General features: G+C 47.8%; 1 protein-coding gene across 8 annotated transcripts in view; it reads right to left on the bottom strand.

The window, feature by feature from the left end:
* DNAH9 (dynein axonemal heavy chain 9) overlaps positions 1-17,437 on the bottom strand; it is a 197,461-nt gene that overhangs the window by 109,133 nt on the left and 70,891 nt on the right. For all 8 annotated transcript variants that reach the window (XM_065034504.1, XM_065034502.1, XM_065034500.1 and 5 more), the window contains 6 exons: positions 15,894-15,996; positions 14,386-14,625; positions 7,242-7,403; positions 6,258-6,454; positions 3,111-3,273; positions 403-526 (listed from right to left, as the gene is read on the bottom strand). In XM_065034504.1, the coding sequence (XP_064890576.1) occupies positions 403-526; positions 3,111-3,273; positions 6,258-6,454; positions 7,242-7,403; positions 14,386-14,625; positions 15,894-15,996 (989 nt within the window). The remainder of the gene's footprint in view (positions 1-402; positions 527-3,110; positions 3,274-6,257; positions 6,455-7,241; positions 7,404-14,385; positions 14,626-15,893; positions 15,997-17,437) is intronic.

Genomic DNA, 17,437 nt, shown 5'->3' with positions numbered 1-17,437 from the left:
CGCAGATATTCCAGTCAAATATTCCAGCCAGGAAAAACCTTACTAGGTAACTAGAGTGCGGATGCATGGGATCCACAGGTCAAACTCTTCATCTGTTGATACATTCCTTGGGCTCTGTCCTCAGCTATAATGTCACAACAGACACGTCTCTTAACAACTGTAGGCAATATACCATGAAGTGTGGAAAAACTAGGTACACAACATCAGAGAAAGAAAATCTATCAGATGATGGAGTGCATCCTCACAAAAGAGACCTTATCACGGCTTTTACTCCAGAACTTAAGCCACGTATCTTCTAACTCACTTCATATATTGCCCTTCTGTATATTCGAGAACTACAGATGCTACCATGAGCACAACCACGCTGAGAAGGGGGAGAGGGGAAATCAACGAGAGATGTACCTGATGCTAAGAAGTCATTCACCAGCACCAAGAACTGCTCGTCCGCCACTTGCGCGTCGGTCATCAGGAACACGGTGCCTGTGTTCTTCACACCGGCTTTCAGGTACAGGTTTGCCAGGTCTGCCTGGAGATTGAAAAGCAAGAGGACTTAGGGGGTGCACCTACATTCTGCAAAGCTCAGGTAGGTACCACATCTACAAGCGGGTTATTTCAGAATCTTCCCATTAACCAAGAATAAAGCAATGGCAATAAATTAGCATGAAACTGCACTTTGGCCACTCTCCATCTTCATGGCTGCGCCTTCCAGGTTATATGGGGGAGTCTATCGCTGTCATCATTGTAAGACATTACCCAGTAAGACTTGACATTATGCCCAGGTCTGTATGACACAAAAAAAGAGAAAGAAGCCCTGGCCAGCACTGCTACACACAGGGAAATGCTTACAGCTGGAACACTTAGAGGTCAGTGGATGTGGCTAAAGACATCAGTGCAGACCCTGGTTGTGGAGGCTGCCCGGGGAGTCCAGAAAGGCTTATTATGGGCAAAATATGTCACTATACAAGGACATTAAAGCACCACAGGGACTGGGAGGGACAGCAGTAACTGGAAATGCTGGTCCTTGGTGTCCCCATGCTGTAGATTTCTCTGGTTTCACAACCATAACTGAATTTTCTTTTTTGCTGAGGTGCTGCAACACATTTCTTTCCGCTTGTGAAGAAAGGAGAAGGACACCTTGTGCAAACAGGGATGTTTTCTGTTTTATTTTTCTCCTTTCCAGAGTCTGAGCAGGGACTCGCTCTTCAGTCTCCCACTCAGTGCAGTGATGCTGACAGAGAACCTGCTCGTATGGAAAAGCTGTTTCGCTTCAAAGGGGACAGTGTCCTGATGAAGGACACAGTGTCCTCCTGATGAAGGACACCAACTTCTTGAAATCCAAGTTGTTCATGAGATGGGAAAAACGCCATCATCCCGCTCAAACTCCATCACTTCCTTCCTGCCCTTCCAAGCAGGATACAAGACACGCAGGGGACTCTGAAGGAATTTACTGACCCATGTTCCAGAAACTCTCTTAGAAATTCAGCAAATACACACACTCCTTCAAAAAGAATCATTTGTTACTTCCATCACTGGAAATTTGAATTAGATCAATTATAAAAGCACGAGGGGCCAATGCCAGACAGGGTAATCTGTCACCATCCTGCTCTTCCACATCTAAGAAAAAAAGATGACTCCACATTTCATAAACTCTTTGAAAATGAATACAGAGTGAAGGGAACATCAAATTATCTTCCACCTCCCCAGACAGAAGCGAAGACGTGCTTTGTAAAGAAGTTTATTAATGCTGGTTTCAAGCTATATTCCTAGATGGGAGCACAGGTTTTCTCAATGAATAGGCAGGTAGGAGCTAGAAGATTGTATGAGTGGGGCTGAAGAACACAGAGGAGAGCCGAAAATACCCAATGGATGGAGGATCAGGCTTGTGCGACATGACAAAAACAACTTGTACACAACTACAGGTCATCAGGTCCTGCCTCTGAAGGGGAAGGAAGCCAAGGGTCCATCAGCCACCGCATCTCCCGAGTAGAATGGCGTGAAGTTACTGGGGTTGTGATTTTTACAACATGTCTGATGAGAATCCTTTTGCCAGCAGCTAAAATACTTCAAAATCATTTCAATGATATTTTACACTGTTGATTTGTAACTTCTACGCTCACTAGTCTGCGCACAGATATAAGCACAGGCACCTGTTGTCTGTAGTGAACCATCCACCATCCCCTCAGTCTCTCCCTCATACAAAATCCCTGCGGAAGGACTTGATACGAGTTGGGAACTCTCCTCCTGCTCTCTCCTGCTCCTTTTCCACCTCCAAATCACTCCACAACAGGCACCTCACAGATGAGCTAATTACCACATCCTGGTTTAATTAGAAATAATAGTCAAATATGGTTTCTTGAACAAGCATCAAATGAATGTCCACATCAGCAGAGCCCAGCGCTGACACCAAGCCTTGGGCTGGGATGTTCTTGGGTCTGGCCAGCTCAGAGGGCTGGCAGGGGACATCAGTCCTGTCTGCACCCCTGCAGATGTGTTGGGAAGTACTGCTCCTCTCTGCAGTCCCATATAATCTCTGGAGCTTTTTACTGTCTTCACAATGGTGTGATTCAACACGCAACAAGACAGAATCACAGAATCCCAGACTGGTGGGGGCTGAAAGGACCTCTGCAGATCCCCCAGTGCAACCCCTGCTCACGCAGGGTCACAGAGCAGATCACACAGGTGGGTCCAGGGGCTTTGAATGTCTCAGAGAAGGAGACTCCACACCCGCTCTGGGCAGCCTGGGCCAGGCTCTGGCACCTCCCAGCAAACAAGTTTCTGCTCCTGTTTAGATGGAGCCTCCTGTGTTTCAGTCTGTGCCCGTTGCCCCTCACCCTGGCGTTGGGCACCACTGAACAGAGTCTGGTCCATCCTCTGACACCCACCCTGAGATATTGATCCCATTGATCACATCCCTCTCAGCTTCTCTTCTCCAGCTCAACAGCCCCAGCTCTCTCAGCCTCTCCTCACAAGAAAAATGCTCCAGACCCCTCAGCACCTTTGTCTCCCTCCGGTAATTCCTTGTCCTTCTTAAATTGGGGATCCCAAAGTTTTCAGGGCAAGTTCTGCTTTTTATTCCCTTCCCCTCCACCTCAGCCTCAGGAGTCACCTACCTTGAGGTCAGGGATCCCGTACCCTTTCCTCAGTGTGATCTGGAAAAGCTCCAGGGAGCTGATGAAGGCCGCCAGCCTGGTCAGGCTCTGCTTCCCGCTTCCACCCACGCCGACAAGGAGAGCGTTCCCTCGGGGGGACTCCAGGATCCGGTTGATGCGGCAACTAAATTGAAGCATATAAAATCTGTCATTAATAAGAGTATTTTTATTTTTCTCTGCCCACTGCTTTTCAATATATATTTTAATCACTAGGAAACCGTAGTCTGAATGGGATGAAAAATGTCAATCTAAGAGACATGTCAGCAATCAATCCCCATCTCTGCTGAGGCCCAAACAAAGGACGTAGCTGATTAAAAAAATAGTTTGGTGGCGATTCAGACTGTGTCCAATATTTTTCCGTCTGCCAAGTCCTGCTGGGTAGAAATATTTTAAGGTGAAGGCCTGGATGTCTTTGCAGGGAGGACAAGGGAAACAACACATTACATGGACATGCTGAGAACAGAATTCATGGCTCTGGTGCACCTCTCCAGTGAAGGTTCCTCTTCACAAAGCATTTTGGGTTCATGTTCAGGTGAAGGGTCCTGCTATGCATTAAAGCATATTCATATAGATCTGGAATAGCATCATACCTGTCTGGAAAATACAGTCCAACATTATTCATCCAAGCCACCATTAAGAGTGAGATTTTGTCACACTTAAAATGAACTTGCAATTGTTTTTCAGGTCTGTTCACTTGTCCTTGAGAGTTGCACGGTGAGCTCTGCCCCCAGTCTATTCTCTTTAAGCAATTGCTGACATCCCCACATGTTAAAATGTCAAGTGAGGGAGGTTTAGAGGATCCTACCTGTGAAAACCTCACTGTCCTGTGTCTGAAATGCAAGCACCATTCCCCTCTTCACATCACTGCCTTTATTCAGCTCACTTAACTGAGAATTTTCCTAGACTAATCCAATTAATTTTTCAAATAAGACTGCAAGAAATACTGTACTGCTTTATTACAACTCAAGCATCTTATGATCTATGTGCAGACTCCCACAGACTGTGAAATTAAACCCAGAAAAGCAATCCAGCTTATGTGGAGAGCTGGAGTGCTCCTGCTTTTCACTCTCTAGCTGGCTGTCCCCAAAGGCAAGGGCACGGGCTGTGCGATGGGAACGGGCACCACGAGCCCCGGGTCGGGAGGTGACTGACCCGTATCCCCCACCTCCTAAATACATTAACTCCCTTACTTCTCCTTTTATTTTTTTCCAACAGAAACTTCACAACAAATTCAAGCTGTCATCCATAAGCCGTTGGAGATGGAATAATGTGTGTATTTCGGCAAAACACAATTTCCAAATGCACTGAATCAAAATCACCCAACTCCAGTGAAAATCATGCTGAATACTCAAACCTCGTCTTCCTCATTACTCACAGTATTAACTGGAGGGATACTGACAGGTTTTGTTGAAAATTCCAATTTATGTAAAGTGCAAAAGAAGCACAAGATTAAAATCACTGTCACCTTTCTGCAAGCAGAAACACTGATGGGCATCAGGTTGCATAGGACTCAATACAAAGAAGTAAATGCCCAAACTTATAAGGGAAGATGTGCCCCAGCATAGCTGGCACACTGCGCTGCAAAATAACAGATTGCTGAGCTCTCAGAAGAGAAATGGTTAAACAGATAGTTAAAAGGAGTAGAAATTTATATATATATGTATTTTTTTAATTTGGATGAGAGTAACTGCATTAGGTTACCAGGTCCAGCAAACCTGAAATCACCCACACAAGCGTGCAGCAGGACAGCGGCTTCCTTCTAGCTTAGTCACAAACCTGCTCTTCGTGACACAATGTTTTCATGCAAAATCAGTTAAAACTATGATTTACGGGGCAGGTTCGTCTTCTGAAATGATCTGAGGTCAGGTCTGCATTTCAGCCCCCAGAAATCAGAACACACCTGGAATCTTGTGTCCAGTTGTGGCCCCTCAGTTCCAGCAGGACAGGGAACTGCTGGAGAGAGTCCAGCGCAGCCACCAAGATGCTGAAGGGAGTGGAGCATCTCCCGTGTGAGGAAAGGCTGAGGGAGCTGGGGCTCTGGAGCTGGACAAGAGGAGACTGAGGGGTGACTCAGTCATGGGGATCAATATGGAAAGTGGGAGTGTCAGGAGGATGGAGCCAGGCTCTCCTCAGTAACAAGGGGACAAGGGGTAATGGGTACAAACTGGAACACAAGAGGTTACACTTAAACATGAGAAGAAACTTGTTCCCGGTGAGGGTGGCAGAGCCTGGCCCAGGCTGCCCAGGGGGGTTGTGGAGTCTCCTCTGCAGACATTCCAACCCGCCTGGACACCTTCCTGTGTAACCTCATCTGGGTGTTCCTGCTCCATGGGGGGATTGCACTGGATGAGCTTTCCAGGCCCCTTCCAGTCCCTGACATTCTGGGATTCTGTGATTCTGTGGGATTCCCAACAAGCATTTAAATCATGTATGAGAGCTGGAGGCACATGTCACGATCCGTAGCACAGGCATGTAAATAGCTTCATAATGATCAACAGAGGCTCGCTATTTTCATATGTCCAGTTTCCACAGGGAATCCAGCTGGACCTCCAGGCATCTGAATGCAAGCAAGATTTCCAAAGGATCCAGGCAATTTAAATGCCTCAGTCCATTCAAACTAGTAGCCTGAATGCACATAATCTCACATTATATACATTTGAAAACCCCACTGAGAACTGTGTAAACGTGGCTCTAACCCAGTTGTGAAAGCATTTAGGGACATCCCAGTGTAACTAGTTCTCTAGCTGGCTGTCAAGTGAAGACAATAAAGCACTTGATCATTGTCATGTACCATAAATGTTTGTGCCATATGCAGAGCAACAAGGGCCAAAGATCTAACAGCAACCAGACTTCAAAACGACCAGCAGCATGCTGACCCTCCATCCGACAGTCCCCATCCTCACAGTTTCCACAGATCCCCCCGAACAGCAGCTGGAGAAGCAGGGCAGTGTTTGTGCGGGACACACCGCGTGGGTAGATGAAGCTTCTGCACACCTCCAGCTCCTTCCGCTCTAATAATGCATACCGACATCCTCCAGAAACCTCCATGGAAACAATCTGCACAGATAAATGCTACGATGAGAGCATAAAGCCAGAAAATTCCCTTACACGTGGCACATGGCGTCCTCAAACAGCACCAGGCTCATGGCAGCGTTGACTTCGTTGTAGCTGTCCAAGGCTTCCACGAGGATCTTGTTCAGCTCCTCCCAGGTCGGAACTGGCCTGTAGCTGGGTTCGCCAACGCCTTTAGCGAAATGGCAATAAACATTCATTCGCTTGGTCTGCTCTAAAGTTTCCTCAATGTCCTGTCAAATTTAAAGAAAACAATAAAGGAGCAAAAAGGAGAAAACACTGCAGCTCTATGTCACCTTTCCAAGTAAAGCACAGTGTTTCAAAAATGCCTTTTTATGTCCATATAGCCGCACCTGCGTGTTGAAAAAGGGGAAAGAGGGACAAAAGGGAAGCAGAGGGAAAGGAAAAAGCCCCAGTACTTGCTCTGGACTTTTTGTAAATCATGAGAACTCATCACCTTAAGAGAATGTGAGCACAAGAAAAGCCCCGCAGCAATAGCTACAGCATGACGCTGTTGCATGGACAATGATTAACACCTGGAGGAAAAAGCGCTGTCTGTGTTACTGTGATACTTGCAGGACTCCTATGGCAACACGGCTGCGTGATGCCAGGACTGAAGCAAAGCAGGTCTAGAGCTTCCATTTGGAAGATATTTTGGAAAAAAAGGAAAGCACTAGGGATTTGTGCCTGCATCTCACTCTGCTCCCACCAAGACTGGGGATCTGACTCTTTTGCTTTTGCCACGAGACTCGAGACATTTAAACAAAGTAATTTAGTGAATTCACAGAGCCAAAATCTCCTCTCCCTGGTGCCCTTAGGGAGAGCATCGTTCACCCAAATACCAACATTGGCAGCCCAGGAAGTGGTTGACAGAGATTTTGCTCCTGAGATCCCATCAAGAACATCGCCCTTCATGCAAGGGAGAGATGGGCAGACCTTGGGTCAAACTTCTCTTGCCCAGGGAACCTTTTTCCTGTAAGCACGTACGTTATTATCAGAGTTATGAACCTCAACACTTACATCATATAATTTCTTCACCGTCTCCAGCTGGATTTTATCAAAGGTACCATAATCCTTTTCTTCAACCATCTTATCCCGGTAGACTCGGTTTGACTCGTGCAGGTAGAGTTTCACCAGGTCTTGGGGGTGCTGCAGACATTCCGGGGTAGAGAACAGAAGGCCCTGTGGGGTGCAGAGACCAGCAGTAAACCCCACATTGACCTGAAGGGACTGACGTCACCCCCAGCATCCAGGCTGAATGGGGCTGAATCACTCAAAATGCAGAGTTATTGTAACAACCTGCAACTGAACTTCTGAAGAAGCCCCTGGAGAACCTGCCCTTCGTTACCTCCAATTTCCCAAAGCAGTTTTATGTGTTATAACAATTTCAATAGCCCAAAGCGCATCCCCAGAGCAGCCTGGCTGGGCTGGTGCTCCTGATCTCCAAGAGCGTGTAGGGTCAGACACCAGCCCAACGGGCGGCTTTCTGCATCCCAACACCACAGCACGGCTGCTTTGCCAAGAAGAAAAAACAGTTTGGAAATCTTAGCGGCAATGATTTTTTTCTAAAATCAATTAATTTTAATTAGGTGCATTCTGCCTGCAGGAAATATTAGTTTCTGTCTGCTTATCACAGCATGTTTGCCATGAACTCTATTAAAATGCATAAAAGAATTATGTTTCAAAGAGGTGTCACCTATTACTAAGCCTATTAACAGCACCCAGGGTTTTCAATGGCATGTATTAAATAGACAGTTTTTATTCCTAACATCTAATTATTTACACATAAAACATAAAATGTATTAAAAGCAACGTAAAGCAGGCCCTCTCAGCTCGATGGCCCATGGCTCAAATCATTTGGGTTTCACATTTGCCATTACAGCTGTTATTTTATTTATTTCAGAGAAAAAATAGTGAGAAGAGCTGACGACTCAAAGAGAATAAGGTGAAACCCATCAGGTCCTAAAAAAAAGTCACTCTAAAGACACTCCAAGCCACAAAAGTTGTGTTCTTGATGCAAGCAAATGTAAGAAAATCCAGGTTTCACAAATCTGTAAGCAGCTTATTAACCTAACACCTGAACATCTCCCCTTCCCTCACTTTGCAGACCTGACTCTCCCGACTCCTCTCAGCAGAGCTACCAGGCTCTGCCACGGCAACCAGCTGCGTCCCCAGAGAGTGACGGGGACGCTCTAGACGTGGAAGAAATTGCTGCCCCTGAGGGTGGTGAGAGCCTGGCCCAGGTTGGCCAGAGAGGTGGTGGATGAACCATCCCTGGAGACAAGGCAAGAAAAATAAAGAACTTTTTCTCTTTCTTTGCGGTCTAAAAAACATTTAAAATAATACTAACTAGTGCAGCGTAGTGACCCCTTTCTAGCTGTCCTGCACTGCTGGATGAAGCACCTGCTCTCCTTTCTCCTAATGTTCTTCTTGGGGAGCCTGGAGCTGCCTCAGCACTTTGAGGACAGCGGTGACATGAAATCAGTGACAAACACAACAACAGCGTGTGGACCACAAACTCAAGAGTCCTATTTAAAGTGCCAATTTTAAAATCTGCTCTGATATCAGGGAAGGTTGACAAGAGGCTCCAGTCACCCCCTTGGCACTGCTTAGAATCACAGAATCATTTCAGCTGGAAGAGACCCTCAGGAGCATCGAGTCCAACCATACCCTAATTCTAGCATTAAACCATGTCCCGAAGCACCTTGTTTAAATGCCTTTCAAACCCCTCCAGGGATGGTGACTCCACCACTGCCCTGGGCAGCCTGTTCCATAGCACTGTGGTTGCCATGTGCGATGGAGCAGCTGCTGGCGCCTGGATCTCTGTTAGGAAGAAAAATAGCAGAGATGGGAAGAGAGAAGGAGGGGGAAGCTCTGAAACCAGACTGGCTCAGGTAACCACATGCCAGCCAAACCAAAGATAAAGTTGTGCCAAACAACCGCACCAGACTGAGGCACACAACAAACTCTTGCTGACCCTGCGCCCATCTCGCCGCCGTCATTTCCAACTCAGCCACAACGTCAGCACATAATACACAAGGTACATTTAGGTGCTTCAAGCCTGAAGTTTGCAGGGCTCTTTAGTGAGCTCAATCAAGAGTGAACATGAAAATCCCTCTCCATGCAAAGGAGTGAGGAGTTCACTGGCAGCGGAGCCCACGTGGAGGAGCAGGACACGCCGGAGCCCCCGCTGCCGTCTGGCTGTCAGGAGGAGAGAGCCTGCTCTTCCCCAGCTGCCACAGATCTTAATGTGACATGCTGCTTCAAAATCTTGTTAGAAATAGGAATAAAAAGCAAAATACAACCCTGCTGGGTCTATGATTATTATTTTACAGAGATGACAGATATAATTTAGAGCATAATACCATGGTAACCCTTTCAGATGGAAAGAAAGACAGCAACAGGGCTTTCTCTGGTGGGAGCCAGCAGGGAATGTATTTTTAAAAAGCATAATGCACAACTCTGTCACTGCAGAGACCTGTCTTCTTTAATCAAAGGTAAATTGCTTGGAGCGTACCAATCAATTTAAGTCTGCAGTGCATGGTGGGACCCAGAGGCATGAAAAGGTGCTGTAGAAATGCAAGACAAAGTAGTGTCGGACTTGAACCACAGACGGGACCCACTACAGAGCGAAAGTAACAGATAACACCTTCTGATGAGCACAAAGGATTACAAAGGACTAAAGGGTGACCTTGCCACTGCAGCAGTAGCATCAGTAACAGTAAATGATACAGTCACAAGGACAAGGAGCCAGGCTGCCGTTCCTGCAGACCTTACCTAACCCTGCTCCAGCCCCTTCTTGCCCGTCATCCCTGACCGTGGTTTCCAGCCCCTCCTCACATTTCCAGTGAAACGTGACAGCAAATTAAAGTTAGATTATTACAGATTATTACAGTACTTGCTGAGCCTTCTGTAGTCATTTAAAACCAGCCGCGAGCCCAGGGGGCTGAAGATGGTCATAGATTTTGAGGCTCCTTGTCATTCTTTTTAAAAACCAGGAAGCAGCATCCCTCAGCCCAGACCCTGGTGTGTTCCCAGGTCAGCAGTGACCCGGATGTGTTTGCGTACTCAGCAGAGGAACCATGCCCAGTGCTGGCTTCCCCTCTTCATCCCCCTTCTTCACCTACAGCCCTTCTGCCAGTCCCCACCTCCCTGGAGACTTGTGTTCCCCTTTGGGAGCCAGACCCCCCACAACACACACATTACCCTGGTGTCACATAGGACAGACCGGCTTATGTCTACTTGAGGGCCTGAACCAAAGTTTCACCCTTGGCCAGCTGACGCCAGACGAGCAGAAGCACTGAGTACAATGCCGAGGCATTTAGTGTTATCCAGCTGAAGGTGAAGTCCACAGACAAAATCAAATTAGAACAGAGGATGAAAATCATTGTTCTGTAGGGATACATGGAATTTCCCACAGCCTTCCCAAGTCAACACAACTAGATGGTTCATTAGGGGTTTGGAGCACCTTTCTGATGAGGAAAGACTGAGAGAGCTGGGGCTGTTGAGCTGGAGAAGAGAAGCTGAGAGGGATGTGATCAATGGGATCAATATCTCAGGGTGGGTGTCAGAGGATGGACCAGACTCTGTTCAGTGGTGCCCAACGCCAGGGTGAGGGGCAACGGGCACAGACTGAAACACAGGAGGCTCTGTGTGAACAGGAGAAACTTGTTTGCTGGGAGGTGCCAGAGCCTGGCCCAGGCTGCCCAGAGCGGGTGTGGAGTCTCCTTCTCTGAGACATTCAAAGCCCCTGGACCCAGCTGTGTGATCTGCTCTGTGACCCTGCGTGAGCAGGGGTTGGACCGGGGGATCTGCAGAGGTCCCTTCAGCCCAACCAGGCTGGGATTCTGTGGGATTCTGTAATGCTGAGGCATTTAGTGTTGTCCAGCTGAAGGTGAAGTCCAGAGACAAAAATCAAGTGAGAACAGTGGATGAAAATCATTGTTCTGTAGGGATACATGGAATTTCCCACAGCCTTCCCAAGTCAACACAACTAGATGGTTCATCTCAGGGGAAACCTACTCTACATACATCCAGGGCAGCCTGGAAAGCAACATAGCTCAAGCAGTTCAGACAGAAACCCACACAGAGCAGGGAGATACAACAGAAGAGGCCACCTGTGTCCTTGAACAGCCGCCGGAACCCAGGTTGGATGTCCTGACACATTTCAAAAAGCACTAGAGACCCACACTTGGGCAACAGAGCGAAACCACACCTGTGTCCCTGATGGGGAGCTGGACACCCTTCTGGCCTCCCCAGCCTCAGATGAACCTTGATATCCTCACCTACCTCAATCTGAGCACCTTAAACTGGAGCCTAATCCCACCTTAGACCTGCAAAGTGCTGATGTCTGACAACAGGACAGTCACCTTGGACTCCTTTCACCTCCAGTGAATGAGGTGCTTCAGAAACACAGTTCCTCTGAGCTCTTCTCCGTGTTTATCCATGAGGAAGAGTTGATGCACTACAGATAGAAATGCCTGTTTTTCTCTGCTGGGGGAGAGGACATGACTCACCAGGCAAAAGGGAATCCCACTGAAGATACTCAGACCCCCAGAGACGATCATTCCAATCAGTCAGGACAAACGTGAACAGTGCTTGACAAAGTCAATCCACTGCTGCCTGCTGAGCCTCCTACCCCTGGGTGTATAGGTTGCTCTTTTTCCCTTTGGTTTCACCAATAGCTGACAAATCTCTCTGGCATTTTGCCGTCATTTGTAGTGAACACCCGGAATCACCTTCAGCTGAACCCTCACTCCAAGCAACGCAGCCCAGCTGGGGCCAGGTGGCAATGGGTCTTGGGTGAAGAAAGGAAAACATGAGAGCAATAAGGACCCGTACCTGCTGAAAGGAATTATTGCTGACTTGATTTGGGGCCGTCTTCCTTGTTCTGTGCAACACTCACATGCAAACAATGTCCGAATTCATTAGCTGCAGCAATTAAGATACAAGTTCTTGGAGTGTTTTGTAATGAGGCAATTAGCACAGGACTCCTTGTCATAAGAGCTGTCAGGCAGTTTTGACAAAGGGAATCAAGCTGGGCTTGTAAGGCTGGTAGGTGCAGTATTAATATCTAATATATTATGTATATAATAGTATGTATATAATAGTAAGATAATGACAGAGCCACCGGACAGACTGCAAATGGAGCCACTTTAACGACCTGTGCAGAGCCAGCAGTATCACAGCACAGCAGCAGCAAGTCCAGGGGCTGACCCCTCCACAGCTGCAATTTCTACGTGCTTTGTGCCTTTAACAGTCGTCATTGGCTGCTTGTATAACTACAGAACAGCCGGTAAAACAACAATCTCCAAATGCCCTTCACAAACGCAGCTATTGTGCAGGCGGTGTTTGATTGCTTGTCTGGGATTAAAAGGAATTTGAAAAAGGCAACATGCACTGAGCTACATCCACCAGTTCTCCACCTTCCCACAGGCTAAGGAAACTCACATGTCCCTAACCAGGAAGAGGGGGTTGTTTCTTCCTTTATCTTTTTTTTCCAGATAGCATCACATCAAGGGTCATGGACCGTGGTAGACTGGAAGGTGGGTGGAGAACTGGCTGGCCCAGCAGGCTCTGAGGTCTCACTGGAGCTCCAGTGTTCCCCGGGGCTGGTACCGGGGCACTGGGTGTCTCCATGCAGGAGCCAGCAGTGCTCTCCCAGCAGGGCTGAAGCTGGCACTGACCACACAGAACGCAAAGGGAAGGACCTTGACAGGCAGACAAAAGCTGTGTGAGGTTCAATCCACTTTTGGGGCCTCAGGACAAGAAAGACATTGACATACTGGAAAAAGTTCAATGGAGGCCACCAAGGTCATAAAATGGTGGAGGACAGGACATGCAAGCAAAGGCTGAGAGAAATCGGTTTGTTCAGCTCAGGGAAAAGGTGAAGGGGAATCTTAATTCTGTTTCTATTCCTGGAGACATCCCAGACCAGGTTGGATGGGGCTCTGAGCAACCTGAGCTGGTGAAGATGTCCCTGTCATGGCACTGGGGGAGCTGGGAAGGTCCCTCCAACTCAAACTGTCCTGTGATTCTATGACTCTGTCTACAACTACCTAATAGGGAGTTATAGAGAAGACTGAGCCACACTTTTTTGGAGGTGCATAGCAAAAGGACAAGAGGTAATAAATTGCAGCAAAAGAAATTCCAATTGAAATAAAAATATATCAACTTCACCGTGAAGTGGGTTTAGTGGTGTGACAAGAGTCAGAGAGGTTATGGGAACTCCAGTCATGAAACATTCAAAACAGATGTTAAGAAGGACAACAAGTTACAAACTGGGGTTCTACAAGAGTTTATGGTGTTCCAAACCTCTTGATTTGGCTGCTGACAACATTGTCAAATTTTACTAATCAGCTTTAAACTCTGAAAGGCTCTTTGAGCAGCAATATCTACTGCTTCAAAGTATGAGATTTCAGGGGAAAAAAAAGTCTCTCCGTTGTTGGAAGAAAACATTTATAAATCTGAACAACTTCTTGGTACAGAACTGGCTCCAGTGGAAATTCATTTCTAGCAATTAAGTCAAAGCTAGGTTTGATTCATTTATCACCTCTTTAAATGCCACCCTTCATGCACATTCTGAGTACCTGACCATCAAGAAGCTAAGAGGACATGCCAGTACAGGCCAACAAGCTAAACTGGATCTAACCTCAGGGCCAGTAACCCACTAACTGTCCACCACCTGCTTCAGTGCAATAAAATAATTTGCCTATGTGGTGGAAAAGTGCCATTAATCCCCACATTTACACGTGTGGAACGCGTGATGAGCGCAGCTCCATCACACTCACCACTAGTCATTTAAGTGCCAAAGTCAGAAGCCCAAAGCTCCCTTCAGCTGGTCCCTTCTACAGCCAGAGGGCATTTCAGACCACCCAAAACCTGCACCTCCATCTGGAACTATTCATCCCTCCCTGTTGACCACAAGAGGCTGGAAAGTAACTAAGCTTCTCAAAGCCATGGGCGATGGCTCCGGAATCCATCCAAAACCAATCAGGAATTAAGGAATGGCCCAAGGTCACCCCCTTTACTCTGGGGACACATGCTGTGTCATTTTTAAGTGGGAGACTGCATTCTGCTCACCAGAGCTAGAGGAACACAGGTCCACAGCCTCTTGTAGCACTGGGACAAGCTCCAGGTGCCACAGGACAGCAACTGCACTTACTTGGAAGATATTGGAGAAGTCTCTCAGGTTGAAAATGTAGTGGAACTTGATGGCTGTTGGAAGGAACGTAGCGGCTACTTTCTGGTGTAGTCCCAGGGCAAGGGCAATCAGCTGCTGAGCTGATTTTTGCACAGCCCCCGAGAAATTCCCACTTGTCAGGTGCTGTGTTAAAATGGTGCTATAGATCCTGGACAAGGCATCCTGCCCAGGGATGGACAGAGCGAAGACACAGAAGTGACGCTGAGGGAGAGAAAGGAAAACATGGAAAGGTCAGAGAGGTGGAAAACCGCCTTTAAAGCAAAATGCCCTTGGGGATTTGCTGTGATTTGATGGGGTGCTGGATAACCTCATCTAGGCTCCCTTTCCCATGAAATGCTGGACCAGATGATCATCTGAGGTCCCTTTCAGCCTGGGTTGTTCTACAATTCTCTGACTTGCAGTCCACCTGAACAAGGTTATTTCCCTCTCCCAGTTTGCTAGCAGAGCTCAGGTGGGAAGTGACATCACCCTGCTCACTAAATAAGGGATTTTCAAATGCATCTCACCGATGCTACACTGGAAGCTCAGTCCATTGAAGAGCTGAAGGGCTTTGAAGGTCCCACCAACCTCTGACAAAGCCCAGTCAGTGTCTCTATTAAGAACAGCCCCTGGAAGGTGCCATCTCCCAGAAGACCTCTTTATTAATCTGGAACTTGCAAAGTTGCCATGGGACACTTCATTTTAACTCCACACCTGGCTGAAGAGGAGCCAGGGTCCAGGCTGACTCTGGTCATGAGGTTTCTCCATGATGAAATGAATTTTGCTCTCTGCTATCCAGTCCCTCCGTTGGTTGGCAGCTCCCAAAAATCAAACTCTAAGATTTAAGATCTCTTCCCAAATCTGTACTTCTGCTACCAGCAGCACTTGAACTGTTTTTTGTTTGGTTTGGGGTTTTTTTGTTCAATTAGGTTTTTTGTGGAGTTTTGGTTGGTTGGTTTTGGTGTTCTTTGTTTTGTTGGTTTTGTTTGGTTGCTTGGTCTTGGGTTTGTTGGGGTTCTTGTTGTTGTGTTTTGGTGTGGCTTGGGCTTTTTTTGGTTTTGTTTGTTTTCTTCATTTGGGTTTCTCCCCCACACCTCTTTTTAATGAGAATATGCTAACAGCTGCATCAGACCATTCTGGAAAGCAGAAGGCTTTAATGCACTATGTTTCAGAGCTAAACATGAGGTAAATGAAGGCAAAATCTGCCCGTATGGACCAGAAGGTTGTCCTGAAAGTAGATGTTAAGCTGGCTGGCAACTTTTGACTTCTTCCTCTGACTGAGCTACAGAATGTGAGGAAAAACAAACAAGGGAATAAGGGACCCAGTTTGCTGCTTCACTATTAGGAATCACAGTCACTCGACAGATCCGTGCCATTTGTACTGATGAAACAACAGCAGGATCTGCCAGTGGTTGTCCTCTAGCCTCACGTTTAAATGATCCACCCCAAAATAAACGCAGTGATGCACCTGCCATTGTGCAGGGCTTTACCTGCAGCCGGGGGTTGATGGTGAAGCTCCCCGCCGTCGGGTTCATGCACGACACGTACTGCACGTTCGTGATCTCCTTCAGCGACAGCTTGGTCCGGTCGTACCTTCGGGCAAAACACAGAAGCGGCACAGTGACCATGGCTGCTGCCTCTCTCAGTACATGTCCCTGGGCTGCCAGGGGCCGCTTGACTTCAGGGGGTCAAATTCTGTGTCTGGCCATGGTCAGGCCCAGGCCCAGGTTGCCGGCCTATCTGTACACGGCCTGGCACACGTGAGTCCTGCTCCTGGTGGAAATCCTTCAGCTTCAACCACCTGTAGCTAATGTTTCTATCAGTAATAAGCACTGAGCAAAGCCCTTGGGCCATACTCTTCACTTGCATGGAAATGGAGTGTCCCTGGTTTGAACCCAACCCGGGACGGGGCGTGAGAGAATACAAGGGTAACTCTCAAACACTGCGGAAACCCAGGCCTGCAACACCCAGCCACGGGAGACAGGCCATCGTGAGCAGGGGAATGGTGATTTACACGTCAAGGCCGAGGTGACAGCCACAGACAGAGGCTGGGTGACACAGGCAGGGCCATGTTGAAGAACACGCAGCCCTGTGTGCTGACAGGCCCGACGTGGCGTCAAGGCCCAGACTGAGGGACCCTTCGGGACTCTCTCGTCTTCCGCAATCACCCCCAGTGACGCCTGCACAAAAGCCCAGGTGATCCCAAGGGCTATAAACCCTGTAAAACCTGTGCCAGCACGGGCAGGGTGCCACCCTGGGGACCCTCCCACCCACCGGGCTGACCATGGGAACCGAACTAGACATCGCAGGGCGCTGAACCCTGACTACAGACCCCAGCACCCCCGCACAGGAACCGGACCTGAGACTACAAACCCCTCACACACACTGTGGAGCCCTAAGGGTGGTGAGACCTTTCCTTTCCCTTTCCTTTTCCTTTCACATTCCTTTTCCTTCCCCCTTTCTTCCTTCCTCTCTCTTTTCTTCCTATATTCCTATTTCTTTCCCTTCCTTTTTGTGAGTAATACAGTAACATAAGGTTTAGAGCCCCACTTGTGCCACAAAACTCTTTCATGTGAATCTTTTCGCTGCTAAACTGTTTATCGATTGAGCTTAAGTAACATAAATCCTTCTGCCACTGAATCATTTGCCAATTGGGCCAAGCTGCAAAAAATAAGGGTCTTTTGTTTGTGGACCTTCAGGATTGTATGTACTTTTTTCCAACCAAGGGGACTGACAAATCTCAGTCACGCTTCCCCCAACCCTAGCGCTGGGTGGGACGTGACAAGGGTCAGCAGGCTGCTGCTGCCGGGGAAGGACGGGGAGTCCTGGGCTCCTCAGTTTAAGAAGGACAAGGAACTATGGGAGAGAGTCCAGCGGTGGGCTACAAAGATGCTGAGGGGTCTGGAGCATTTTTCTTGTGAGGAAAGGCTAAGAGAGCTGGGGCTGTTGAGCTGGAGAAGAGAAGCTGAGAGGGATGTGATCAATGGGATCAGTATCTCAGGGTGGGTGTCAGAGGATGGACCAGACTCTGTTC

The sequence above is a fragment of the Columba livia genome, chromosome 18 (genome assembly GCF_036013475.1).
Source record: "Columba livia isolate bColLiv1 breed racing homer chromosome 18, bColLiv1.pat.W.v2, whole genome shotgun sequence".
Classification (NCBI taxonomy): Eukaryota; Metazoa; Chordata; class Aves; order Columbiformes; family Columbidae; genus Columba; species Columba livia.
This window is presented reverse-complemented; position numbering and strand designations above follow the sequence as displayed.